The sequence below is a fragment of the Brienomyrus brachyistius genome, chromosome 11 (genome assembly GCF_023856365.1).
Source record: "Brienomyrus brachyistius isolate T26 chromosome 11, BBRACH_0.4, whole genome shotgun sequence".
NCBI lineage: Eukaryota > Metazoa > Chordata > Actinopteri > Osteoglossiformes > Mormyridae > Brienomyrus > Brienomyrus brachyistius.
The window spans coordinates 21,444,643-21,472,187 of NC_064543.1; the positions used below are offsets into that span (position 1 = coordinate 21,444,643).

The 27,545-nt window shown below is 51.8% G+C and overlaps 1 protein-coding gene across 7 annotated transcripts in view; it reads left to right on the forward strand.

The window, feature by feature from the left end:
- The first annotated feature begins 3,590 nt into the window (after positions 1-3,590).
- herc1 (HECT and RLD domain containing E3 ubiquitin protein ligase family member 1) overlaps positions 3,591-27,545 on the forward strand; it is a 40,901-nt gene continuing 16,946 nt past the window's right edge. For 2 of the 7 annotated variants that reach the window (XM_049031229.1, XM_049031228.1), the window contains exons 1-41: positions 3,597-4,196; positions 7,568-8,523; positions 8,958-9,053; positions 9,144-9,338; positions 9,759-10,070; positions 11,359-11,455; positions 11,550-11,693; positions 11,777-11,904; positions 12,122-12,266; positions 12,450-12,621; positions 12,834-12,968; positions 13,130-13,295; positions 13,407-13,532; positions 14,050-14,259; positions 14,346-14,498; positions 14,906-15,038; positions 15,128-15,319; positions 15,419-15,640; positions 15,714-15,887; positions 16,168-16,282; positions 16,361-16,481; positions 16,551-16,728; positions 17,225-17,558; positions 17,780-17,900; positions 18,061-18,112; positions 18,952-19,223; positions 19,459-19,674; positions 20,565-20,685; positions 20,787-21,024; positions 21,117-21,289; positions 21,473-21,628; positions 21,731-21,837; positions 21,927-22,037; positions 22,140-22,310; positions 23,208-23,447; positions 23,824-23,907; positions 24,177-24,709; positions 25,442-26,163; positions 26,454-26,652; positions 26,780-26,940; positions 27,216-27,332. In XM_049031229.1, the coding sequence (XP_048887186.1) occupies positions 7,594-8,523; positions 8,958-9,053; positions 9,144-9,338; positions 9,759-10,070; positions 11,359-11,455; positions 11,550-11,693; positions 11,777-11,904; positions 12,122-12,266; positions 12,450-12,621; positions 12,834-12,968; positions 13,130-13,295; positions 13,407-13,532; positions 14,050-14,259; positions 14,346-14,498; positions 14,906-15,038; positions 15,128-15,319; positions 15,419-15,640; positions 15,714-15,887; positions 16,168-16,282; positions 16,361-16,481; positions 16,551-16,728; positions 17,225-17,558; positions 17,780-17,900; positions 18,061-18,112; positions 18,952-19,223; positions 19,459-19,674; positions 20,565-20,685; positions 20,787-21,024; positions 21,117-21,289; positions 21,473-21,628; positions 21,731-21,837; positions 21,927-22,037; positions 22,140-22,310; positions 23,208-23,447; positions 23,824-23,907; positions 24,177-24,709; positions 25,442-26,163; positions 26,454-26,652; positions 26,780-26,940; positions 27,216-27,332 (8,272 nt within the window). In that variant the 5' untranslated portion in view covers positions 3,597-4,196; positions 7,568-7,593. Of the gene's footprint in view, positions 4,197-7,541; positions 8,524-8,957; positions 9,054-9,143; positions 9,339-9,758; positions 10,071-11,358; positions 11,456-11,549; positions 11,694-11,776; positions 11,905-12,121; positions 12,267-12,449; positions 12,622-12,833; positions 12,969-13,129; positions 13,296-13,406; positions 13,533-14,049; positions 14,260-14,345; positions 14,499-14,905; positions 15,039-15,127; positions 15,320-15,418; positions 15,641-15,713; positions 15,888-16,167; positions 16,283-16,360; positions 16,482-16,550; positions 16,729-17,224; positions 17,559-17,779; positions 17,901-18,060; positions 18,113-18,951; positions 19,224-19,458; positions 19,675-20,564; positions 20,686-20,786; positions 21,025-21,116; positions 21,290-21,472; positions 21,629-21,730; positions 21,838-21,926; positions 22,038-22,139; positions 22,311-23,207; positions 23,448-23,823; positions 23,908-24,176; positions 24,710-25,441; positions 26,164-26,453; positions 26,653-26,779; positions 26,941-27,215; positions 27,333-27,545 lie in introns of all 7 variants that reach the window. The other 5 variants (XM_049031224.1, XM_049031226.1, XM_049031227.1 and 2 more) reach the window with 5 other exon arrangements.

Genomic DNA, 27,545 nt, shown 5'->3' on the forward strand with positions numbered 1-27,545 from the left:
GATGGTTTATGACTTGTGTTTTCTAAATGAGGTATAATGGCTTTAGTAGACTTGCTGTTAGTGGATGTAAGCTCGGGGGGAGACCCGTACATTGTGGGTCTGGGTTCTGTTCACGCCATGCCTTTGAGGTATGCGACTTCACATGAAGTTATTAAAATTGTGTCATGTGACGGAGAACAAGTTATTCTCCGATCATCATTGGAAACTGGAAACACATGCTGTCAGTCATGTATTCATACGATTACTGCAGCATAATATTAGCATTTTAAATTTGGAGGGTGACAGCTTTGTCCCTGGAGGCCTTGCTGTGGGCTCCTCACTGGCTTCTGAGTCGCCCTCCTTTGTGCCTAATGGCGTCTCCACTTGCCTTGCCCGTGTGGCAGTAAAGATTCTGATTCAGATTTCAGGGAGTCCATTACGGCCAGACCTCTGAGCGGGAAGCGATTTCTTAAATAAGACCAGGAAGATGAGCGATATTTAGTGCCACAGTTCTGATGCAGGAGAGCAGGATATCTTGAATGTTTTTTCCTGACATGCAAGGAAATTACACGATAAACTCAAATTATAATGATAAACCCGTTACTCAGACTCTGCTTCTGAACCGAGGGCAGTTTTGCAAGGTGAAATATGGTGTCCGTATCTGCTCTGGAAGATGCTGCTGCGGCAGGACTGTGAGGAAGATGACTGTAACCCCAGCAAAAAGGCAGCATGTCTGAATATGTAGCTGTATATGTGTGTGTCTGTGTGGTCATGTATATATTACATTGTGGGGACCAAATGTCCCCACAATGTGACAAAAAACCTGTTATTTTGACCTCGTGGGGACATTTTTCTGGTTGTTATCATAAGTTATCATAGTTGGCATTCGGGATTTGCCCATAGAAATGAATGAACGGTCCCCACAAAGATATGAATACAAATGTGTGTGTGTGTGTGTGTGTGTGTAACAGTGGGAGTGTGAAGCCCTATGTAGCTGTGGGTTTGCTCTTCAATATAGAAGCATAAGGATGTAGAAACAGCACAGTGATGAATCGGGTTACAAAAGCATCTTGTGCCAAACACGGTCCCCACGTATGCCACAGGCTGTCGCTAACTCGCTAAGCTAACAGTACGATGACATATTGACAGCAGGCATCAGGCCCTCGGCGATGGAAACAAGCCCACTGACACCACTGAAAGGTCGGGCAGACAGATCAGCAGGCCTGGTGGATCCCCGTAGCTCCACGTTCGCTAGCAACGTGACATCCAGTTTTTTGTCTTTACATTATTTTGACTATTATGTGCAAATTTGAAAATATATGCGAAAACTTCTATATTAAAACATAAGATTTTTTTACAGTGGTTAATTAGTGTACATACTTGGTGGGGAGTACCATAGCACAGGGGTGTAAATTACGGGGGAGATGGGGGGTTGTCCCCCGTTCTCTGCATCCTGAGACAGGCTCCAGGTGAATCCAATGACTTTTTGGAGGATAAATGGTTGGGGAGTTGGATGTGTCATAGTTTGGATCTTTTTACATCTAGGCTCACACTGAGCCAGTGCACAGCCTAAACTGCCCCCCCCCCCCCCCAATCTGCACACATACCAGGGACACTGCAGAAACACTGAAACCACATGTTTTCGGACGGAGTGAGAACACTGGAGCAGACATGCAAAGATGCATGCAGGCTGTACAGGCACAGGAGTCAGACCTATATCCCTGATGGTTGAATGCTGGACAATTCAGTAGAGTTTATTGTATAGAGAGATTAATATACGAATTACTGACAGAACATGTTATACTTTGGTGTGTAGTTGTACAGATGGATCATTAATATTCAACAACTTAGTTATTATGAATGCTGTTTCGCAGCCATGCTGAATCGCCAGAGAATTTGCATTTATATTTTAAAACCCGAAGTCTTCTTTTCGATTTCTTATCTTAGCATTACGGGAAATAAAGTTCCACTTCCTCAAACTGCTATCTGATGGGGGATAGCCGTCTTCACGGTTTCGCCAGAGAATGGTGGTCTTTTGTTTAATGCTGTTCGAATCAATATCCAAGAAGTCTTTTGCCTGATGAAGTAGATGGGAATGTTAAGTTTGATTTTGTGTGCGTCTTTCGAAATAATCTCATCTGTCTTTGATTTAATTATAACGTACTGAAACACAGTATGTCGCAAATGCTGCGCTATTGTTCAGAACAAGTGACAACCAGCATTACCTCACCCTTTATGAATGTGTCTGCAATAGCACGCACACAGCTTTGAAAGTGTTGTATATGCCATTTACGTGCCTTATTACTATTTCTATTAGTACTGTCGACTCAATACCATTTGGTAATAGAGCACCATCTGGTGGTCAAATTATTACTCCAATTCACACCATATACAGTTTTAAGAGCATAAATGTTATCGGCAATTTTGGATCATTTAAAAAGCAAATGTGAGATAAACTGCCCTTGACAATCTTGTTGATCCATTACTATTGGTCTAATTCTTTAACTGTTACTTGCGGTATCAGCCATTTTTACAGCGAGACAAAGAGCTGAGAAGTACAATTTTTTAAAGAAATAATTAAGAGTAAAAACAAAACTGTATGGCCTTTACTATCATGCCACTAATAACATAGTATACCAAAATCTTATTTACACGTTCTTTATGGATCATTGTTGTATTTTCAAATGCACATTTGCGTGTTATATATAAAGGCCACTTGTCTTCAGGCAAGGGCGGGTATCTTCGCTGCTTTCGGCTGAGATAGCTCTCACCCTGTCACTGGGTGCTGCTGATAAGCTCAAGATTTCCAGTGGAGAAACCGTCATATATTCCAGCTACAGGCTGCATTGCTGCAAGGTTAGTAGTAAGTAGCTCTGTAAGTCGTATCATAAACGCAGATTTTCCAACAGTATGTCCTGGTCTGGGTTACCGGTTAATAAAATAATGTAATATATTTTATACTATAATTATTAATTCCTATTCAAGAAATATGATTGTGCCCTATGCATGATTGTCACATAGTCTGACTTTGCAACCGTAATTCAGTTGAAATTCTCAGCTAAGTAAACTGAGTGGAAAATATTATATTAAATTCAGTTTCAGAACCAGTGTCACCAGTACGGAGTGCTCTCTTATATGAACCTGCGATTTTCAGGTTACAAGTCAATATCCATATCTTTCGACAGCAGGTGTAAGCGTTTCACATTACACACATTTTGAAGCGTTTAAGTTTTATTTTTATATATATTAAATGGTGTCAGTTATTGAAAACTGCAAACCATATACAACTCAGTACCCATCTTTTGGCATACACAAGATCGAGGTGAGTTGGAGTACAATCCGGGAAGTTTATCAAGAATATCAAGAACTGTGTAACATTAATGAGTGATTTATAGAAATATGAACGGCACTGCCTGACTAAACATTATTACATTTATATATATATATATATATATATATATATATATATATATATATATATATATATATATATATATATATATATATATATATATGGTTACATTGTTAATAAGTTGATACTGCGACGTGTTTTGTATTTAATCATAATTGTACACTTGTTGTTTTGTAATTGCCTCAATTTGCATTTGCAGGGGCTTCCAACACCAACCGTGCTGCCTATTGTTTTGTGTAGTTTTTCATCGGGAGCCGGAAGGACATGTCGTCCATAACACATGACAATAAATTGCCTTGAATCTTTAATCATGCATTAGCATCGATGAAGACAATACTTGAGAATTAGATCACTTGTGGTTATATTTCCATGACTGCACTGGAAGTCAGACTGCAAAGAGTATCCAGATGAACATCAGACCACCAATAACAGCCGATGGAGATGCGCTTTATTGATATCCGCACCGTAAGGGCGTTTCTCGGAGCTCCCCTTCCCTCCACCTGAGCCGCTCCGCTGCAGATGCGTCAGCGCACTCTCCTCCCTCGGTAGGGCTGGGGCTGCGGCCGGCGGCTGCCACCGGGACTCCTCACTGCTCGCATCACGCGTTAAGCTCTGCAGACGGCCGAGGAAACCGTCGCTCTCAAGCCGCCTTCCAGGTTTCCTTAAGTAACGGACAAACAGAGGAGGAGTCGCCCGGAGAGGGCAGGTTCGCGCCCTGCTAACATGCCGGACCCGCAGCTGCTGCTTTCTGCTTCCAGGCGCAGCTAGCCGCGCACGGCACCCGGCAGGCCTGCCACAGTCGACGGTAAGCCTGCCTCGCTGTACGCGAGCGCCGCGGCGTAACGGGGACGGCAGGCCGGAGGCGCATCCGTGCCCGTGGCTTCCGGGCTGTTCGCCGGTTGTCGGGTCGGTAAAGTCGTGCTTTTCACTGGCGGGTGTCCGGTTCGCTAACCAGCGAGTCGCCGGGCTCCGTTTGAGGCGGGACTAGCGAGGGGGCAGCCGGAATATGCGGCGCCGCGGCAGCCCGGTTTTGTTAATGGGACTCGGAGGGCCACTCGGTACGTTAAAAAGCCCAATTTTTAGGTTTTTATTCAGGTGCTCGACTCCTACCGCGGCTGCTCGGTTCTGATTAGTCAGCGAACCTGCAGCCGAACCTGGGCGGCTAGCATTAGCCACTCGGCTATGTCTCCGGGCTGGCGGGGAAATTATTGCCTTTATACCACTCAGTGACTAGACTTACGTCGATAACGTTAAAGCGAGCTGGTTAGGCGAACTAACTAAAAGCGCAGCGCCGGCGACGCCGCATTTAGTCGGAGTGTGCTGCGGGGGTCATGCTAACTGGCTAGCCCGGCTAGCACTCCGCCTTCCTGACAGGCGCCCGTCAGCAGCCGCCGAGGCTTTGCACACGCTGGAGACGCGCTTCGCGGCTATTGTCGAGATCTGTGCCAGTCCCGTCTAAATGGTCGTTTACTGAACCCGGTTCTTTCCGGTCTGTGGCAGAAAGATATGGTCTGGCTCTGAAATATGATGGGTGTTTAGTGACAGAGCGAGCTGGCGGCCCTTTGGCCCTGATTGTAGACATCCGTCATAGGGTCCCCTCCGCCATTACCGTATCCTGGTCCCCTTAGCCGTCATCGTGTCCCTTTGCTGTTAGTGTCCCCTGGTCCCCTCAGCCATCGTCGTGTCCCTTAGCTGTCACCATCTCCTGGTCGCCTCAGCCATCACTGTGTCCCTATGTTGTCACCGTATCCTGGTCCCATCAGCCATACCAGTGTCCCTTTTCTGCCAGTGTGCCCTGATTCCCTCTTCTGTCACTATGTCCCTTCACTGTCACCGTATCCTGGTCCCCTTAGCCGTCATCGTGTCCCTTTGCTGTTAGTGTCCCCAAGTCCCCTCAGCCATCACTATGTCCCTTCGCTGTCACCGTGACTTGGTCCCCTCAGCCGCCATCGTCTCCTTTAGCCGTCACCATGTCGTGGTATCCCTAGTTATCACCATGTCCTGGTCTCCTCACTGTGTCCTGGTCCCCTTGGTCGTCTCCAGGCTCCTTCCATGATCATGTTACTTGAGGTGCATCATCCCAGAATAATCACTTCCGAATAATGAGAGGTTGTGCTGAGTTCATGACAAAGGAGTGCGGCTGTTAACATGATGCTTATGCTGAATAAGCATCCCAGGCTGGTTGCCTTCATATGCAGCCTCTGCTTCACCCTCCCAAATACACGCCTTTATGAGTTAAATGCAGGCTATTAATCACTGAACGCACGTCCCTTTGGTGCCACAGAATACAGTATGGTGGTATAATGTAGAGCAGTACCTAATGTTGAACACACAGCCATATTAAAAGGGGAAATTATTCATGGGTAAAGTGTAACAGTAAAAGTAATGCTTCTGTGATGTGCAGGAGCTGGTCTGAAGCCTGGTTATCTAAAAATAAACCAGTTAGATAAAATTAGCTGTTAATCAATATTGACATTAAGGTTAAAAATTAACTATAGTTATGTAATCGTTTGAGTCTTCTGTACTATGAAAGAAGTACTTATTACCTTATCTGGGCAATTTTAAATAAGCCTGCTGTGTATGGAAAGCATTCAATAACAAAAGGGCAAGCAGAATGAACTCTCCTGTTAGATTCAGGTGAGGTCTCGGCTTATTTAGTGCCTGCTTATTGGGAGCGATTTTGGTTGGGGAAGTCATTTCATTGGCCGATGGAGATTCGGCATATTTCAAAGCGATGGGATTAGATGGACGTTACGTTGACTTTGTAGATGGGCATCTGCTGTGATTGGTTAAGAAAATGGCCATGGCTTTGGGCTTTAAGTGCCAGGTACCGGGGCGGTAATGACAGGCCAAGCCGGGGGCAGCATGGCGTTTTCGCTAAACATATGGCGCCACTCGTATGTGAGGGCAGTGTAAAATGTGCAACCCCTCCCTCCCGTATCAGTGCTAAAGAACAGAAAGAGCAGCTTAATGGGGGAGGGGGTGCATTAGTGTCTCGGCCTTGCACGACCCACTGCTTCCTGTTTACGGGTCTGCTTGTGCACAGAGCACAGACCTGTGAACCATGAAGCGAACCGAATGGTCTGCATGGCGGCCGGCACAGGGGGTGCCGTGCCGGGAGGGGGCCGGATAACGCCACTGTGCTATGGTTTGATTGGTCAGATATGCCTGGAGTCCCTGAGATTCCCTGGGTCGTCATGTTCGTTCCGTAATGCGGCTTCTCTCAGGGCTGAAAAAGAGCTCGAGCTGTGGAATCCCGAGAGTTACCACTGAGTCAGCATAAACCTGGATTTTGGGAAGTTTCATTCAGTGTGAAACACATCTCAGTCTGTATGTTTGTAAATTTGAGTGTAAAATCAATCACTAAATGAAATGTTTAATTTCTGTTATTTCTGGCTGTGGTAATGAGTAACTAAGTTAGCAGAGGTAGCATGGGGTGAGGGCTCACCTCCATACTTCACCGTGGACTTTAGGTCATTGTAGCCAGGCAGGGTTGCACAATTCTGCAGGCTCTGGATAGGTTTTACAAATGTTGTTTCACTTGTTCTAGGTTTTTTATTTTAAAAAATTGATTGTATACTGGTTGTAATTGGATTCTAATAAAAAGTCCATAGAAAATTAAATTTTCTTTGAGTGTCCAGGGCTGGGTTATGATGCCATCGACTGAATAAAAGTAAGACTTCTTGACAGTCCTACATATCATATTTAATACACTTTATACAGATACGTTATAAAATGCTGTTGTCTAGATGAATCAGCAGTCACGTGTAAATTAAAACCTGGCCTTGTAAATTTTATATACGTCAAGCCTGTTGTCTGTCTTTAACTATTGCGCCGGCTAATGTGTGGTTGATCATCAGCGGAGCAGCAGAGACAATGCAGCCAGTCTGGCACCTTTTCTTTATAGGTCGTCTAGCAGTAGCGCCGTATGAATCAGGAGCTCCGCAGTTATCACACACCTTGAGATGCACATTGTAAGCGATCTTATCAGCTGCTGTGAGTAGTAGGGTCTTTTCTTCAGTAACTCCAGGATAAATCTGAGGCCTTGCGTGACCTCTCTGTCAGTGACGGTGCCCTTACCCCTCGCTGTGCATGCTGTAGCTGTGCTTTCTCCCTCAGGCGGCTGCATAAAGCACTCTTTTTTTCCCAGCAGTCTCTTGGTCTCCTCCTCCCCAGAACCGATGGAGCCTGAGTGACGTGCCATGGCCCTCACGATCCCTCCAGTGAAGCTGAAATGGCTGGAGCACCTCAACAGCTCCTGGATCAGCGAGGACAGCGAGTCCATCGCCACGCGGGAGGGGGTGTCTGTGCTTTACTCCAAGCTGGTGACCAACAAGGAGGTGGTTCTGCTGCCTCAGCAGGTGCTCTGCCTCAAGGGCCCCCAACTACCGGATTTCGAGCGCGAATCGCTCTCCAGCGACGAGCAGGAGCATTACCTGGATGCCCTCCTGAGCAGCCAGCTGGCCCTGGCCAAGATGGTGTGTTCGGACTCTCCGTTCGCTGCAGCGCTGCGCAAGCGGCTGCTGGTGCTACAGCGCATCTTCTATGCCCTTTCCAACAAGTACCACGACAAGGGCAAGGTCAAGCAGCAGCAGCACTCGCCCGAGAGCAGCACGGGAGCCGCCGACCTGCACTCAGTGAGCGAGCGGCCACGCTCTAGCACCGACGCGCTGATCGAGATGGGCGTCCGCACGGGGCTTAGCCTTCTGTTCGCGCTGCTGCGGCAGAGCTGGATGATGCCGCCCCCTTCGCCGGGGCTCAGCCTCTGCAATGATGTCATCCACACCGCCATAGACGTCGTCAGCTCCTTGCCGCCGCTGTCGCTGGCCAACGAGAGCAAGATCCCGCCCATGGGGCTGGACTGCCTGGCCCAAGTGACTACCTTCTTAAAGGGGGTGACCATGCCAAACTCAGGGGCCGACATTGTGGGTCGCAGGCTGGCTTCGGAGCTGCTCCTGGGCCTGGCTGCCCAGAGGGGTTCCCTGCGTTACCTCCTGGAGTGGATAGAGATGGCGTTGGCGGCCTCCGCTGTGGTCAGCACCATGGAGCAGAGCAAGGCGTCCCCCAGCCAGGAGGGCCTCATCGGCTACGACTGCTTCATGAACATCCTACTGCAGATGCACCGGTCTTTGGTAAATGTCCTGTTGGCCTCGTTTAATAAACACTTTCCTGGGAGTTCCTCTTGCGGTATAACCAAGTGGATATATTAGAATATAGTCAAAACTGTATCATGTATTTTTTATAATAACAGCCAGCTAACCTCAGGCCTCCAAAAGTGTTTGGTTCCTGTTGTTTGGCTTTCTTTCTTTCTTTCTTTCTTTCTCTTTCTTTCTTTCTTTCTTTCTTTCTTTCTTTCTTTCTTCATTTAATTTCTTTCCTTTAATTTCTATGCCTTCCTTTTTTCCTCATTTTGATTTATTCTGTACATGTTGCAGGAATGTTTCACACCACACCCATGTAAAGTGCCTTGGAGTGACACAAATGCTACATAAAAAAGTTGAACTGAATGTATGGCTGCAATGCACCCCAGAAACCTTCACTGTAACCACCTTGATAATCATCCTAGGGCTCTTCAGGAGACAGGAGTCACTGGAGAGAGCCTACGCGCACGTCCGACGGGCTCTGCTCTCTGTATGAAGCGGCTCTCTGTCTCTTTGAGGAGGTAAAGGTCGTTCTACCTGCCATCCGTTTACCGTGCCGAGTCACGAGAAGCCGCTCCCTCGCTCACGTGGAACTTCCTCAACCCCCCAAGGTTTGCAGGATGGCATCTGACTACTCGAGGACGTGCGCGAGCCCTGATAGCATCCAGACGGGGGAGGCGCCCATCGTGTCGGAGACCTGCGAGGTGTACGTCTGGGGTAGCAACAGCAGCCACCAACTGGTGGAGGGCACCCAGGAGAAGATCCTGCAGCCCAAACTGGCCGCAAGCTTTGCCGATGCACAGACGGTAGGAAGGAGCGCCGCCATTGGGCTGGGGTCATTTACCACATGACACTCACACCCCACAGCAGTTCCCATGCAATCACAAAATGGCAAAAAAAGCACTGGGACAGCCTGGAGAAGCTGTCGGTTCAGGATTACTTTCTGTGCTTTGGACGTTTGGCTCCAATACTGTCGCACATCAACTGGCGTCTCTTTAAAGGAATGAACACTGGACAGAACATCGACTTTTCATCTTTCTGATGTTTTTTTAAACAATGTGTAGCGATGTTTAGATATACTTTTTTTGGGTTTTCGGTTGCAGTGCATATCGTTAATGGTTATCCTATGATAATTAGCCATGTGATTAATAGTATAACAGCTTTCAGGACAATTCATTTTCTGTAACTGCCTTTGCCACTCTAAAACGGTTGGTTCTGCTCATCAGATTGAGGCCGGGCAGTACTGCACCTTCGTCATCTCCTCTGACGGCTCGGTCCGGGCCTGTGGGAAGGGCAGCTATGGCCGGCTCGGCCTGGGTGACTCCAACAACCAGTCAACCCTGAAGAAGCTGACCTTCGAACCCCATCGAGCCATCAAGAAGGTGTCTTCATCCAAGGGCTCAGATGGCCACACCCTGGCCTTCACCACGGAGGGCGAGGTCTTCAGCTGGGGGGACGGTGATTACGGCAAGTTGGGCCATGGAAATAGTTCCACGCAGAAGTACCCCAAGCTCATCCAGGGGCCTCTTCAAGGAAAGGTTTGTACTTTTTGGTAGAGTGCAGGCCTGGGTCACATGGTATTACATGACATGCTGCTCACACTTACTCTGGTCTCTCAGTCATTCACTTTTCAACGTGAGGCTCAGTGGGCTAGTGCTCTGTGCCTGTGATTGGAAGGTCACCGGTTCGAGCCTTGCTTTGGCAAAGTAGTCACATGTCTACGGGCCCTTAACGCCCACTTCTTTGGCCCCACTGCAGGTGGCTACATAACTCTGATTAAGACTTAGATGTACTTTATTGATGCCTGGGGGAAATTCTGGTGCATGCAGTGGCAAGAACATAGTGCAGGGATGAATATACTGATAGTGCCAAACAGACGAAGTGTGTCAATGTGCATGGGGTGCAAAGAAATGCAATATTGCAAAAAATAATGAAATATTTTATGAATAATATGGTATATATATATTAAATGATATATATGCTATTAAAAATCAGATAGCATATGACTTTACTGATAGGCTGTTTTCTGGCGTGTTGAGTAGCTGGGGGTGGGGAGTGGCACACTGGGAGGAGGCGCTGTGGTGTGTAATGGCAGCAGGCAGGAATGATCCCCAGTAGTGCCTTTTATAACACTGTGCTGGAGTGAGCCGGTGGGTAAATGTGCTTTTAGAATAGCGACCCCCAGAGTGGATGGCCTGAATTGTTTATAATGTTATCGAGTTCTGCCAGCATCCTCTGTTCTGTCACTGCCTCCGGTGGCTCCAGGGTCAGTCCCGTGATGGAGCCGGCCTTCCAGATGAGCTCGCCCAGGTGTTTCGCGTCGCCTGGACTGATATCGCTGTCCCAGCAGGCATAAAACTCACTGGCCACCAGTGATAAAACATAGATGGCAGCTTGCTGCATACATCAAACGGCTTGAGCCTCCTCAGAACGTAGAGTCCGCTCTGCTCTTTGGTGTACAGCGCTGCGGTGTCGTACTCCCAGTTCCAGTCTGCTGTTCAGGTGACCCATAGGTAACTGTAGCCCTGCATCACCTCTACTTCACCCCCCCGGATGGTGACTGGTGACTGGTCTCCGGGGCTCCCTGTTAAGGCAGAATCACATCTGCTGTAATAAATAGCGCATAGGATGTGGTGCCATGAGACCCTAAAGAGATCTCAAGTAATAAGTACATCCTGTTGCCATCTTCCCTTATTGTAGCATTGTGTTTTCGTGTGTCTTATAACTGCCGTATATCCGTGGGTAATGCAGCCTTCTTTAGTGTCATCGCCTACTGCCGCCCCCAGTGTCTCTAATGCCCCCTGGTGGCCACGTTGTATCTTGCAGGTGGTGGTGTGTGTGTCGGCGGGGTATAGGCACAGCGCTGCCGTCAGCGAGGACGGAGAGCTGTATACCTGGGGGGAAGGAGATTTCGGGAGATTAGGTAACGCTCGCCTGGGATCCTCATTCGTGCTTTTGATCACAAAGTGAGAGTTGTGCCCTTGCTGATGGGATGGAGCACAATGTGGTGTGTTTAGGACATGGGGACAGTAACAGCCGAAACATCCCGACCCTGGTGAAGGACATCAGCAACGTGGGTGAGGTGTCCTGTGGAAGCTCTCACACCATCACGCTGTCCAAGGACGGCCGCACCGTCTGGTCTTTCGGAGGTGGCGACAACGGTGAGCTAGCCTTCACCGGCACTCCAACTCCGTGAAAACCGCGCCGCCAGTCCGACACCGTCGTCATGCGCCTTTCCTTGCAGGAAAACTCGGACACGGCGACACTAACCGAGTGTACAAACCCAAAGTGGTGGAGGCACTGCAGGGCATGTTCATCCGGAAGGTCTGTGCCGGGAGCCAGTCTTCTCTCGCCCTCACGTCCACGGGACAGGTAAGTCACGAAAGTCGAGCTGTACCTGTAGCTCTGTCTTGCCGTTTTACATTCATCGTGCGGGATTGTGGGTGATGCCTCCTATGTTTCTCAGCCAAACCTCTTGGTAGCTCTGGCTGGATTTCAAAGTGGGAAGCCAGGCCCTCCTGTGCTCAGAGTGTGTAGGGGTGCAGGGGGGGTGCCGAGGCTGCCTTATTGTACGCACTGTCCTTCACAGGTATACGCGTGGGGGTGCGGAGCTTGCTTGGGCTGCGGCTCTTCCGAGGCTACAGCTCTCAGACCAAAGCTCATCGATGAACTCGCCACGACAAGAGTGGTGGACATCTCGATCGGAGACAGTCACTGCCTGGCCTTGTCACATGGTACTGTAGGCTTGAGGCAGATTGACATCTCTATCTGAAACAGCTACTGTCACATGGTTATGTCTTTGTTATAGGGTAGTGAAAGGCTGACCAGACAGACTCTATAATGCCGATATAAGCTCTTCCATTAGTATAGCCCGTCATTGGTACCTTACTGAGGCCCAACCTGTTGTTCACCTGCAGACAATGAAGTGTACGCCTGGGGTAACAACTCCATGGGGCAGTGTGGTCAGGGCAACTCTACAGGCCCCATCACCAAGCCCAAGAAGGTCATCGGCCTGGACGGAGTGGCCATCCAGCAGATCTCTGCAGGGACGTCACACAGCCTGGCGTGGACCGCCCTGCCCAGGGACAGGTGAGGACGCACCCCCAGGCTGCAGGAACGAACGGGTTGTGATGTGACCAGGGCTTGTGGGAGCTTTCCTTGGAAATTGAATAAGAGTTTCATAGGTTCATAGGTAGTTGAAATAACAAAGTACAGTCTTGTTACCTCTGAGTAGTTGCCTGCCTGTTGCTGGACGCCTTAATCCATCTGTTATCCCGGCTCTCGGTGTCGTCATCCTCCAGGCAAGTGGTGGCCTGGCATCGGCCGTACTGCGTTGACCTGGAGGAGAGCACCTTCTCGCACCTGCGCTCCTTCCTGGAGCGCTATTGCGACGGCATCAATAGCGAGGTGCCGCCCCTCCCCTTCCCGTCGTCACGGTGAGCTCCATATCCCCATCTGGTTATGGTGCGTGCCCGGTGATGGAGATCAAAGATCTCACCCCCAGCATGTGCTCTCTCTGCTTTTTTTATCAGTGATAGTACTACAAACTAAATAAAGAGATTATCAGTAGGATGAGTAGTGCTTTTTATTCTCATAGGGAGCATCATAACTTCCTGAAACTGTGTCTGAAGCTGCTGTCCAATCACCTGGCTTTGGCTCTCGCTGGGGGCGTGGCCACCAGCATCCTGGGGCGCCAGGCCCGGCCCCTGAGGAACCTGCTCTTCCGCCTCATGGACTCGTCCGTGCCTGACGAAATCCAGGAGGTGAGTTCAGATGAGTGCAGAGGCTGCCGTCCTCCTCCCCCCCCCCCCCCCCAATATGCATGGGGGGGGGGGCACCTTGATGATGTGGAATAACCCTGCTGTGTGTTTCAGAGCGTCATAGAGACCTTGTCCGTGGGGGCCACCATGCTGCTGCCTCCTCTCCGCGAGCGGATGGAGCTGCTGCACTCCCTGCTGCCCCAGGGACCTGACAGATGGGGCAGCTTATCTAAAGGACAGGTAGGCCCCCTGGCATTCTGCCCCCTACAGGCAGCGGGGATCACTTGTTAGCGTCACGTCAACTGGGCGTTATTGTCATACAGTCTATATTCAGGTGTACAGTGGAATGAAATAACACCCCCCCCCACCAGGAACACAGTGATAATAATAGCTGCCAAGGATGCGAGCTGCAAGTAATGACAGCATCCAGTTTGTCTGTCCTCGGGCTGGGCAGATTAGCCACGTATTACTGTGGTTTTGGATTTAGGCATCGATCGGTGGGAAAGGACAGCCTGACTGTCAAAAGGAAGCAGCCAGATGAGATGGGAAGCGCATTTCATACCACTGGAAACTCCCAGTCAGCAGTCTGCAGTGCGCTGTGTGCGACCTGCTCATAACCGGGTCGCCGTGCTACAATTTACTGCTGTGGGGACAGATTAAAAGAGGGCGATGACTGTGTGGGACACAGTGGCAGAACAGGCCTCTTCCTGGGGTCAGAAGTCACAAGTCCTTACAGTTCTGGGCGTCTGTTTTGTAGAGGATGCAGCTGGACATCATCCTGACCAGCCTGCAGGACCACACCCACGTAGCCTCGCTGCTGGGTTACAGCGCCCCCCAGGACAGCCCCGAGACGGCGCCTTTTGGCCCGGCTGCTGACGCACCCTATGGCGCCCCCGAGGGCCACCCCGACACGCATCTGGCTGAGATCCTGATGAAGACCCTGCTGAGGAATCTGGGCTTCTACACGGTGAGGTGCCCCCCAAATCTGGCTCTCGGCCTCCTCCCACTCTATACCTATTATTGAATTCGGAAACACGGTCCTCCGGTCTCCAGGATCAGGCCTTCGGGGAGCTCGAGAAGAACAGCGACAAGATCCTCCAGGGCACGTCGTCTGCGGACAGCAACCAGCCGGCCCACCTGCATGAGCTGCTGTGCTCGCTGCAGAAGCAGCTGCTCGCCTACTGCCACATCAACAGCGTCACTGAGGTGAGGCTTTAAGCACGAATGCTTAGTATCCCTCTTCGTTTACCCTCTGTGCAGGCCTCACACTCTCAGGCCTCTGAGGTCTCTGATTTGTTTTAAAATGATAATATTTCTTTGTGGGAGGTGCCTAATAAATACAGGGTTTTTATGGTCAGGCATCCATCTGCATTACACTAAATGCGCTAAATGTTAAATTCATGACTAAATGTGCGTTTTGGGCCAGGGATGCCCTCATGCCTTGCAAACCCCTCCCTCAGGCCTGGTGACCTTGCCCTGGGGCCCTGCAGACCCCACCCCCAGCCCTTGCAAACCCCTCCCTCAGGCCTGGTGACCATGCCCTGGGCCCTGCAGACCCCACCCCCAGCCCTTGCGGACCCCACTCGTACTTATCTCTCTCCTCTCTGCCTCAGACCTCTAGCAGTGTAGCTCTGTTGCACAAGCACCTCCAGCTCCTGCTGCCTCACGCCACGGACATCTTCTCCCGCTCAGCCGCGCTGCTGAAGGAGAGCTCCTGGAATGGCGGTGTCCGGGAGAAACTGAGAGGTACGGCCAGCGAGCCCGGCGAGACGCGCGCGCCTTAGGCGTCCCCGCCGGCACACTCTGAGTAAGCGCTGCTGCTCGTGCCTCTGCAGACGTGCTGTACGTGTCGGCGGCCGGCAGCATGCTGTGTCAGATCGTCAGCTCTCTGCTGCTGCTGCCCGTGTCCGTGGCCCGGCCCTTGCTCCGCTCCTTGTTGGACCTGCTGCCCCCTCTGGACCGTCTCAACAGACTGCTGCCGGCAGCCAGCCTGCTGGAGGACCAGGAGCTGCAGTGGCCCCTTCACGGTGAGGCCCGCGTCCCGTCCCCCTCACGTCCAAATAAATCTGAGCTGGTAGACGGGTGTGGTGGGTTTTCCGTGAACCGGGGACATCCTGCGCCCCCAGGCACCCACGACTTGGTGGATCCCGTGGGCACACCGCTGCCCCAACCGGCACAGTCCTGGGTGTGGTTGGTGGACCTGGAGCGCACAGTGGCCTTGCTGGTTGGCCGCTGCCTGGGAGGCATGTTGCAGGGGGCCGCCACCTCCCTGGAAGAGCAGGACATGGCCTACTGGCTGAAGACGCCGCTCTTCAGTAATGGACTGGAGATGGACATCCCTCAACTTGGTACGCTCCGGGGGCCACAGGGTTGTTCTGTGGGGGCTGGGCCCCAGCTTAACGCGCTCCGTCTGTCGCCCAGATCACTGCATCACCTCCTTGCTGGAAGTGGCCCTGTCTGGCAATGAGGAGAAGAAGCCCTTTGAATGCACCTTGCGTCCCGGGTTGACCATGCTGGTGGATCTGGCCTTGGGTTCGACCAAGGAGCCCACCAACAGCCTGTGGATGAACATGCAGGACTATGCTGTCAGCAAAGGTTAGAGTGGGAGAGTTTTATTCTGTTGTATAAAAAAGTTTTTGAGTGCTGAATGTAGCACAATGGCTTCATGGTTGTGGGTTCCAATCCTGCACTGCTCTGCGTATGAGGAGCTGCATGTGTCGTCTTTGTCCTCCATCCAAAGACTGCCTTGTAGCCCTGTCTTTTGCCCTGTGCTGCCTGGGACAAGCTCCAAGTCTCCCCACTGGTCATGACCAGGAAAAGCCTTTGGAACATGGCTAATTATTCTAATGAATGCTGGGAATGTTGCTCTTTTCAGACTGGGATAGTGCTACGTTGAGCAATGAGTTGCTCCTGGATATGGTGTCCAGGTTCATCTTGGCCGCGTTGCTGAAGCACACCGGGCTGCTGAGCCAGGCTTGTGGAGAGGGGAGGTGCGTATCCCGCGATGTGGCCTGCACATGCCTTCACCTGCCTGCATGACGCTCTGACACGTGGTCCGTTTCCCACAGGTACCAGCCCTGTAAGAGCCTAACTGAGGTTTACCGCAGCGTGTACAAAGTCCGCAACCGTCTGCTGGCCTGTAAAAACATGGAGCTGATCCAGACACGATCATCGTCTCGGGACAGGCGGGTACGTTACCCGCTCAGAAAGCTTTCCGTCCCCCTCCGCACCCGCCACAACCGGGCTGCTCTCTTTCAGATTTCAGACAACCAGGACTCCCTGGAGATGGACCCCCAGGAGCACACCTTCACGCGCACCATCGACGAGGAGGCGGAGCTGGAGGAGCGGGCGGACCGGGACCGCGAGCGGGAGCGAGAGGAGGGCCACCCGGAGCAGGATGAAGAGGAGGAGGAGCGTGAGGTCATGACGCCCGGGAGTGAGTATGGCGAGGGAGCCGCTCCTGCGACCCTAAAGCTGGTGGTACTGCCCGGGTGTAAAGCAGCTTCAGCAAGCGGCTGCCGGTGGGCACTGGGGGGGTGTTATGGTGCGACTAATGGGGCAGCGGGGGTGATCAGCTCGGGCTGTTTTATTCCTGGCCACAAGGAGGGGCCAGAGGTTTAATTTAAACTGGAATTTAAATAATCATAAAAGCAGCAGCTGGCAGAAATGAGCTGTGTTCACACATGATGTAACAATGTGAAATCACGTGTACCACTGGTCGCAGTGCATGGTATTACGCAGGGCATCGTGCTTTACTCATGCCGCCTGATCAGCGTGTGTCTCGCCTCCTTTAAGACCCCGTAAGCGTATCCGAGCTGCACTCCGCGAGGGTCCCGGTGCCGCCTTCCCGCTTCGGTAGCGGCGTGAGCTTGAGCCACCTGCCGCCAGCCGCTCTAATTCCCGCTCTGTGTCTCTTGTGTCGCACGGTGCAGAAATCTTTCAATGTTTCCTCTCAGCGCGGGAAGTGGCTCGCGGCCGCGAGCGCGAACGGACTGGCGGCAGCGGGGGCGGCGCCCTGGGCTCGAGCCCCGTGCCCCGAGGGCAGGAGGACCCCCCCCATGCCCCGGCGGACCGGCGTGGCAGCTCCGGGCTCCCCGAGGGACAGGACCTGTACACGGCGGCCTGCAACTCTGTCATCCACCGCTGTGTGCTGCTGGTGCTGGGGGTGAGCCCAGTTCTGGCCGAGCCACTGAAGCAGCACCAGGAGGACGGGCCCGTCCCAGTACCGAGCGGCAGCTCCCAGGAGGTGCTGGGTATCATGACCAGGTGGATGGCACCTCTTTGTACTTTGTACCACATTTTTTACAATTCACCGCCCTAATTATAAATGATTGCACCATCCCTGCACTAATGTCCCAGGGTAACCTGCAGCATGTGCGCCCCCCCCCCTTCAGTGCCTGGGGAGTGCTTTGGGGATATAAAGAGGGCCGTGCTCTACGGGTCACTGTTATCAAAACGACCAAGTGATCCCAGCCTCCTGTGTTTAGGAGCGAGAGCCTGAGCGCAGAGACCCGTGCCGTGCAGGCCAGCCCCAGCTTCAGGCTCATCAAGTCCCGGAGCGAGTCCGACCTGTCACAGCCCGAGTCGGATGAGGAGGGCTACACGCTGGTGAGCGGCTCCCCCTTGTGGCAGATTTAGGCGGCTGCACTAATTTACTGTTCAATACATCTGGACAGCTAAGCGTGATGAAATCGAGCGGTACAAGCTATTAATGTCTGACGTTACGACGAGTGAAATTTTCTGATTTTTAATTTTTTTTTTTATTCAGAGTGGAAGAAGAAACGTGGACTTGGACCTTGCCTTTTCTCACAAAAAGAGAGGTAAGATCATAGTGTTAGTGCAGGTTACGTAATAAAAAATAATAAAAATTCATTTTAATAAGCATATGCCTTAAAGGTTTTCCATGTTCTCTAACTTTTGTGAGTTGAATGTTAGATTGTGTCATAGTCTTTTACAGTAGTATGGTATAAAAATACCTTATAGCTGACCTTGTATTAGTCGTTCTGTAAAGACTGTGATACTGTGGCTGAGCTGAAATGTTGGGAGTGTCAGTCTCAGAGGTGTGATCGGCCTCTCTGTACTCTGAGCAGCTCCGGACCCGTGAGGGCAGGCCGCCGTCTCAGGGCGCCCTGGCGGCCTCTCTGTACTCTGAGCAGCTCCGGACCTTTGTTCTGTGCTGTCAGACGGCAGCCTGGTGAATAACCATGGGGTTACGCTTAGCAGACCCATAGGATTTTACAGAATGCCTCCAGGTCTGTGACTGACAGGGAGGGACAGTGGTTTAGGGTTTAGGGAGCTGAGCAGTAGGCAGGCCTTGGAAAGAGAGACCCATGTAGCATTTACATCTGCCCCCCTCTTGCCCCAGGGCGTCCCGTGGCTCCTCGTTGGCGCTGGATGCCGTAGTCTCTGTAGCTTAGCTATTTCATTAAAAGACTTTGTGGAGTTTCGTCTCCGCTTACTGCTCTGCCCCTATGGTATATTTTGCTTTGATCAAGGAAAGAGCCCAGTGTATGTGCACTTTTATCAGAGTACGAATCATAAGCTTTAATCTGAACAGTCATACCGCATAGACCCTTCAGCTATCCATACAACATGCTGCATTTCTGCGTCGCCCCCCGCACCCCTCTCTGAAAAGCCGTGCCGCCTTCCCCCGTCCCAGGGCCACTGCACAGTTCTCCGGACACCCTGGTCGACTCCTGGGTCCGAGCCAAGCACAGCCGGGATCACCTCTACAATCTGCCCGGTTCCTACGAAGACTCTGATCTGGACCTCAGCAAGTCGCTGGGTGTGCACGTCCTCATAGAGAACATCGTCAGCTTCGTCAGTGGCGACGTGGGGAATGCTCCAGCCTTCAAGGAGCCTGAGGAGAGCATGTCCACCAGCCCCCAAGGCACCATCATCGCCATGGAGCAGCAGCAGAGCCGGGCTGAGGTGAGGGCTGCTTGCCAGCCTGGCCATGGAGAGACCCCACGCGATGGGGTCTCAGCCACAAACAGGCGGACATCCGCTTTGACAGTATGCATAACTGTGTAGGTGAATTCCAGCTGTAACGAGGTGCTAACTTCTGTCATTAGTTAATGTTTGAGGTTTTAGCTCCCCCTAATGGCCTGCTGTGTTAGTGTACCTAAAGCACCGGTTCTAAGAGAGCTTCTCTGTTGGACTACAGCGGCGCCTCGAGGCCCTACATCAGATCGTGGTGCTCATATCCGGCATGGAGGAGAAGAGCAGCCAAGACATGGGCGCAGGCTGCCTCGGGGCCAGTTTCCAGTCCGCCTCACTTCTCACCTCTGTCAGGTTGCAGTTCCTGGCCGGCTGCTTCGGCCTGGGCACCGTGGGCACCGGGGCGGCCAAAGGAGAGAGTGTCCAGCTCCATCATTACCAGGTGGATTATCGCTGGTGTCGTAGGCCCTGTTACCTCGGGGTGGCAGGGTACTGCCAGTCGTAATACCTGTGGGGGGCACAGCTAATCAAAAAGTTAGCTTCGATAACCGCTGATCCACTAACTCCAAGGTTTATTTCATAAGACCATAAGAAATTTGCAAATGAGAGGAGGCCATTCGGCCCATCAAGTGATTACTCTAAATGGATAAGCCACTAAAAAATTGAAAGGAAGCTAATAACTGCTAACCGCTAAACTGCAGTTTAATCGTCTCCTTATTGGTCTATAGCTCTGTCAGTCGGAACCTGGAAAACACAACGGGGGATTTTTTACTTAGCCAGATAACATGCCAGATTTAAGGTAGTCTGCATTTTTTGTGAGTGAAGATAAAGTATATTTAAACTAGGGTACCTTCAATTTGACAAGTTGAACAGCAAAGCAAGAAATCCAGATTCATGATGCAGACACCAGTTCTCTGCTTAGTTCAGGCTACCCCACTTTAAATGGACTTGATCTACGTTCACTTACATTTAGTCCAGACTACATTAAATCCCAACAACTAAGCAACCAATCGTGTATTGTGTGTACATGTAGTCAGCCAATAGTGTGCCAGATAGACTGTTGCCAGTAGGCTCACAACATACCGGAAAAATATGTATGATTTTGGGCTTTGCAGACGTTTTTGGCCATTATGCGCTTTATCTGCAAAAAAATGTTAGGGGATTCACAGTTAGCTGAGCTATATTTAGTGGAAGCTAATTGGCCTGCTAGTGGTTTTCATAGTTAGTGGAAATGCTAATCTGCTAACAAGGGCAGTTAGTGGATTAGCGCAACCCTACCCACCACCATGTAATATTGGCGTAGTATTGACTGTGCTTGCTGGTTTGGTCCAGGATGGCATTAGAGCTGCGAAGAAGAGCATCCAGGTGGACATTCAGACAGCAGTGCACAAGATCTACCAACAGCTGTCCCTGACCCTGGAGAGAGCCCTGCAGGCCAACAAGCACCACATAGGTAAAGATTGCCTTGAGTACTGGATCAGTCACCATATGCTTATCTCTTTAGCACTGCCGTCGTGGGTATACTGTACTGATGTGGCCATTTTGGCTTTTCAGAAGCACAGCAGCGCCTCTTGCTGGTGACTGTGTTCGCGCTGAGCGTGCGCTACCAGCCGGTGGATGTGTCCCTGGCCATTTCCAGCGGGCTGCTGAATGTACTGTCCCAGCTCTGTGGCACAGAGACCATGCTGGGCCAGCCGCTGCAGCTGCTGCAGAAGCCAGGGGTGTCCCAGCTCAGCACGGCCCTCAAAGTGGCCAGCACCCGGCTGCTGCAGATCCTGGCCATCAGCACTGGGTGAGCCTCCCAAAGGATTGGCCGGGGTCCCCAGGTCCGTGCCCAGCGCTCTCTGTGTAACTACTGCGTCTGTCGTGCTGTGCATCGTGTAGGACGTATGCTGATAAGCTGAGCCCCAAGGTGGTACAGTCCCTCCTGGACCTGCTGTGCAGTCAGCTGAAGAACCTGCTCTCTCGAGCGGGCGTGAGCTTGTTGCCTGGAGACAGGGACCATGAAGAGAAGAAATCCGAGGAGAGCTCCGACCCAGAAAAGAAGGATTTCCGAGGTAGTCATTTCTTGGCCAATGCTTCCGGCATTTCTGGTATCGAAATCGTACTTCCTTACAGTGTCGTGTGCTGTGATTGGCATGGAGACTTTGGTCAACTCGGTGTATCTGTCTAAATGCGTGTAAAATCCAAATGTCGTTTGAGGTGTTGATGAGTCGGCTGGGTCTGTCTCTCTGTTACAGCTCTGCTTCGTAAACAGCACACAGCCGAGTTGCAGCTTGGAGATTTTTTGGTTTTTCTTCGGAGGGTGGTGTCCTCCAAAGCCATCCAGTCCAAAATGGCCTCCCCCAAGTGGACGGAGGTGCTTCTCAATATCGCAGCGCAGAAATGCAGTTCAGGTTAGACACCACGCCGGTTGTCAGTATGAGAAAGAGAAAAGCTGATAATGTGTAAAGGAATCTGTGTAGTGAAAGGCTAATCACGGCATCGTTGTTTGTTAGGGGTCCCCCTGGTGGGCAATCTGAGAACGCGACTCCTTGCGCTTCACGTCCTGGAGGCTGTCCTCCCGGCCTGCGAGGCGAATGTCGAGGATGACCAGATGATGCAGGTCGGCTTTCCTGAAACACCCACTCTGCATAAATGATGTTTAGTTGCTGGTCTGGATGTGCTGATCGCTTGGCTGGTTTGGTCTTTCAGGTGGTCGAGCGCCTGTTTTCCCTCCTGTCTGACTGCATGTGGGAGGCTCCTATCGCCCAAGCTAAGCACGCCATCTGCATCAGAGAGAGAGAGCAGGAGTTAAAACTTCAGGTACCAGCGGCTTTTACACACTCGCGCACCTGATGCTTTCCCGTATCCCAGTGTGATTATGTGTCTTTAAAGGATGATATGTTCCATGGCTTTTCTGTGCAGGGGGAGGCAGAGGAGGAGGACGAGAACCTGCCCATTCAGGAGGTGTCTTTTGACCCTGAGAAGGCACAGTGCTGTGTGGTAGAAAATGGCCAGGGTCTGACCCACGGCAGCGGCGGAAAGGGCTACGGCCTGGCCTCTACGGGGATTTCCTCGGGATGCTATCAGTGGAAAGTACGATACTCCGGCTGGCACAAGCCTACACATGCTGCATTCCTACATAATTACCACGGTGTTCTGTTAGACGGAGCTATATTCTGACTGCACAATTCCTGGCATTTTCAGGCTACATAAAAGCCTTATCCTGAACCATCTAGTTCTAAAAATAATGAAATAATGAAATGACATTAGCAGCCTCCAAGGCTTCAGATTACTGCCCTGGATGATCTCAGAAGCTCCTACCTAAGATACATTTAAAGGGGCAGCAGTGCTTTCTGACAAAGCTTATGGAGTAAATACCAGCTAAGCAAGACGATCTCTGTTTGTCTACTGGTAACTGAATTTAAAGGGATTGGTCTGAAAGGGATATTTATGCAAGAATGATATTCATACATTGGTGTAGTTCACACTAAAGCAATAAACATGCAGCGTGGGGCACGCTAAAGCAGTATATATGCGGCGTGGGGCACGCTAAAGCAGGGTGCATGCGGCGTGGGGCACGCTAAAGCAGGGTGCATGCGGCGTGGGGCACGCTAAAGCAGGGTGCATGCGGCGTGGGGCACGCTAAAGCAGGGTGCATGCGGCTTGGGGCACGCTAAAGCAGGGTGCATGCGGCGTGGGGCACGCTAAAGCAGGGTGCATGCGGCGTGGGGCACGCTAAAGCAGGGTGCATGCGGCGTGGGGCACGCTAAAGCAGGGTGCATGCGGCGTGGGGCCACGCTAAAGCAGGGTGCATGCGGCGTGGGGCCACGCTAAAGCAGGGTGCATGCGGCGTGGGGCCACGCTAAAGCAGGGTGCATGCGGCGTGGGGCCACGCTAAAGCAGGGTGCATGCGGCGTGGGGCACACTTGAAAGTGAACCCCATGTAGTACACTTCAAGGTGGTAGTCATGATTGTGATTTGTCTTGGCAGTTCTACATCGTTAAGGAGAACCGTGGTAATGAGGGAACCTGTGTGGGTGTTTCCCGCTGGCCGGTGCATGATTTCAACCACCGCACCACGTCAGACATGTGGCTATATCGGGCCTACAGTGGGAACCTGTACCACAACGGTGAGCAGACGCTCACCCTGCCCAGCTTCACTCAGGGAGACTACATCACGTGCGTGCTGGACATGGAGGCACGGACCATCTCCTTTGGCAAGAATGGAGAGGTGAGGGAGGCTCGGGTCTCGCCAGGCTGTGGGGGAGCGTGGACCATCCTTAACTGTTCAGTTTCTGAAATGAAACACTATTGCAAACAAAAGCTGTTGAGGATCTTCCTGAAAGGATTTTTCGGCTGACGTTATTTTAGTCTTAGCGCTTATTGTGATGAAAAATATACTGATAAACGCGATATATGTGATCTTATACAAACCTTTCGTCCTGTGACTTCAGTGCTGTTGGATGTTGAAATAGCTGAGGGAGGCGTTAAATTGCATTTTTGTGTAGAATGTCATGCATCTTCGAAGGCCCGGTCAGTGGAGATTCGGGTCTTGCTTTTAGTTGGTTCCGGCAGTTATGATTTTTTTTTCCCATTGGTATCCACAGGAGCCCAAACTGGCCTTTGAAGATGTGGATGCCACTGAACTGTATCCATGTGTGATGTTCTATAGCAGTAATCCTGGAGAGAAGGTAAAGGGAGGAGCCACAGTGCTCCTAATTTAGAAAGATATCGTCAATTCCGTACAAACCGTAAAGCGGGGTTTCCCAATCCGGTCCTTGAGGATCCAAAGTCAGTCCATGTTTTTGCTGCTTCTGAGCCCTCTACCAGGCACAGGCAGTCCACCTTACTGGAAGCCTGAGAGAGAGCAAAAATATGGACTGTCTCTGGCTTCCTGAGGACTGGGAAATACTGCTGTAAAGTATTGAATTAGATAGCTGAGGCTCTGTGTCATCCTCAGGTGAAGATCTGTGACATGCAGATGAGGGGCACCCCCCGGGACCTGCTTCCGGGGGACCCTATCTGCAGCCCCATGGCCACGGTCCTGGCGGAGGCCACCACGCAGTTAATCCGAATCCTGCACCGCACCGATCGCTGGACCCTCCACATCAACCACAACATGATGGAGCGCCTGCATAAGATCAAGGTCTGCTTTCGTGAGGGGGGCGGAGCAGGCGGGTGGGGCCAGAGGCTGCGCAAGAGTCGCTCTGTTCAGAGCCGGGAGGAGCACGACGTCCGCGACGAACCCCGGGAGGAGGAGAGGGGCCGACACGGGAGGCACGGCCCAGGCGAGCTCTCAGAGGCGCAGCTGAAGGCGCTGTGCATGGACGTGTGGCCCGTACTGGCTGTCATCGGCGGCGTGGACGCCGGCCTTCGTGTGGGTGGCCGCTGCGTACACAGGCAGACCGGCCGGCATGCTACTCTGCTGGGCGTTGTCAAGGAGGGCAGCACGTCCGCTAAGGTGCAGTGGGATGAGGCCGAGATCACCATCAGGTACTGCCCGTGACTGAGCACTCAGGCCGCCACTGCCGCCTACTGCCTTAACCCTGTGTGTCTACTGACCCCTACTGCCCTGTATTTACATAAATGCTCACTCAGATGTTTGTATATGCCTCTTAGCAAATTTGAGGGAATGCATCACCTACCCCCCACATTTCTGAAGTAGAGTATCTCGTAGCACCAGCCTTTTTTCTCAACTCTTAGAAAGCTATGGTCTAAATTATACTTCAAATGTTAACCTGTTTTCTGGGTTGTAGCAGTTTCTTTAGCTCGTGGGAGTTTTACTTACACAAAAATGTTCTGAGGGCAGAACAAAAATGATTGATTCAGAGAGATAGCCAATCACATTGTAGAGGAGGTGGGGCCAACCAATTAGATGTCTTGGTCTTACCTCCTCTAGTTGCTTGGATCCACCTCCTCCTCTCCTGGACCAATCATTTTTCATTCTGCCCTTTAAACAATTCGGTGTAAGTTAAACTCCCACTTTACCTATTAAATGAGGACAGATCTGTGTTTAACTCTTACCAGTGTCTATATAACAAGGCCACATAACCTGTAATTCCTTTACTTTGCCCTTATTTATACCCCTCTATTCCCGTCATTCTGTTCTTCTCCCATCATGCACCTGCATTTTAAGTTCCGCCTTCGTTTTGCTTGCTCTCCTGTATCTCTTCTCCTCTCTGTCCCTCACTCTTCTTTCCTCTGTCACTCTGGTCTTCATTAAAGCTTCCCAACTTTTTGGTCACCTAGTGACACTCCGCTGTACAACCTGGAGCCTTGCGAGCCGCTGTCCTTTGACGTGTCGCGCTTCCGGGGACTGACGGCCTCGCTGCTGCTGGACCTCACCTGCCTGGCCAGCGTGCACGAGGACGCGGGGAGGCTGAGCGCCCGCCGCCATGACCGCAAGCACCGCCACGAGTCTGAGGAGAAGGCGGAGCCCCAGGCTGAGGAGAGGGAGGGGACCAGCGGGGGCAGTGACCTGCGCGTATCTCACAGTCTAGACGAGGTCAAGGCTCACGCCGAAGCGGACAGCCAGCACTGCGCCGCGGATGGCCGCAAGAGGCCCCATGAGCACAGTGGGCGGGGCCATGACATGGCGCAGTCGGAAATGCATGCTGTGCAGCTCTCCTACCTCTACCTGGGCGCCATGAAGACGCTGAGCGCCCTGCTCAGCTGCAGCAAGTACGCCGAACTGCTGCTCATCCCCAAGGTCTTGACGGAGAGCAGCCACAACTCGGACTGCGCCACTTCACCCGTCTCACAGGACGAGGTGGAGATGCGGGCCGCCCTGCAATTCCTCATGCGGCACATGGTCAAGCGGGCGGTTATGCGCTCGCCCATCAAGCGTGCCCTGGGGCTGGCCGACCTGGAGAGGGCGCAGGCCATGATCTACAAGCTGGTGGTCAGCGGCCTTCTGGAGGATCAGTTTGGGGGAAAGGTGAAACCTGGTGAGTAGGTGGAACACAATCTGCATTTTCTGCAGCAGGTTATAAAAGTACGGGGCTTGACTTAATGTTCTCTTTCCTGATAAATTGCCTGTTTTCATTCGTTCTCTGGCTGCCCAAGATGCCGGGCATGTTACACATCGCACTTTGCAGCCTGTGCAGAGTAGGAGAGCCACGTTTACCTCCATGCTACACAAACTAACTCGTCGATGCCGCGCGCAATTGGGCTGGACTCGCTCTATCTGGGTTTCGGGGCCCCTGACTGTCTGTCTCTCTCGTGGTCTGTGTGCCAGAGGTGGACGCGGAAGCAGAAGAGGCCGAGGGCGGCCAGCAGGCGCAGACGCCGGTGACCACCAGCCCCTCTGCCTCCAGCACCACGTCCTTCATGAGCAGCTCCCTGGAGGACACCACCACGGCCACTACGCCTGTGACAGACACAGAAACCGTACCGGCTTCCGAGTCCCCCGGCGTCATGCCTCTCAGCCTTCTCAGGTCAGACCGTACCCACACTGTCCCACTGAGATTTTTATATACAACCATATTGATTTAAACTTTGCTATTTAAGTAGTTTTTTCCCAATGTTTGTTTCTTAAAGCTTTTGTCTGTTGATTTTGAACAGGCAAATGTTCTCCAGCTACCCGACCACGACCTTGCTGCCAACGCGTCGGGCACAGACCCCCCCAGTGTCCTCGCTTCCCACCTCCCCTTCCGACGAGGTGGGCAGGCGGCAGAGCCTGACCTCCCCCGACTCCCAACCCACCAGGCCGACAAACCGCACAGGTACGCCTCCCTCCCCAGGGCACTCATTTTCCGGCATGGAAACTAACTCCCCTGACATCTCTGGACCGGTCCCAGCAGTCTTACAGTGCACACCACAACTCATCAAAGGACCTTTATCGTTTTTTCTTCTTTTTTATCTTTTTAATGAAAATGAAATTGTGCTTTTTCTATGTCAAGACGTGCAGTGCAGTGTAATGCCCCCGTTGCATCCCAGACTTTGCCCTGCCATGTGCCTGATGCAGGCCGGTGTATTGTAATACCTGTGTCTTCGCCAGCCCTGTCAGACCCCAGCAGCAGGCTGTCTACCTCACCCCCGCCCCCCGCCATCGCGGTACCCCTACTGGAGATGGGCTTTTCCCTGCGTCAGATCACTAAGGCCCTGGAGGCCACTGGTAAGAAGTATGCCTTTTGCCTTTATAGTCATAATTTTCCTTCACCATTATGTAGCAAGTAAACTGCGTTGTAAAGCTGTGCATTGTTACCTTAATCGTTTGGGATGTCTGAGTGTGCTGTAGTAGTTTACAGGTTAATATGGATTCATTTGAATCCGGGGTTTCCGTCAGTTTAGCCGTATCGCGCACTGAGAGGCTTTGCGTCTCCAATGG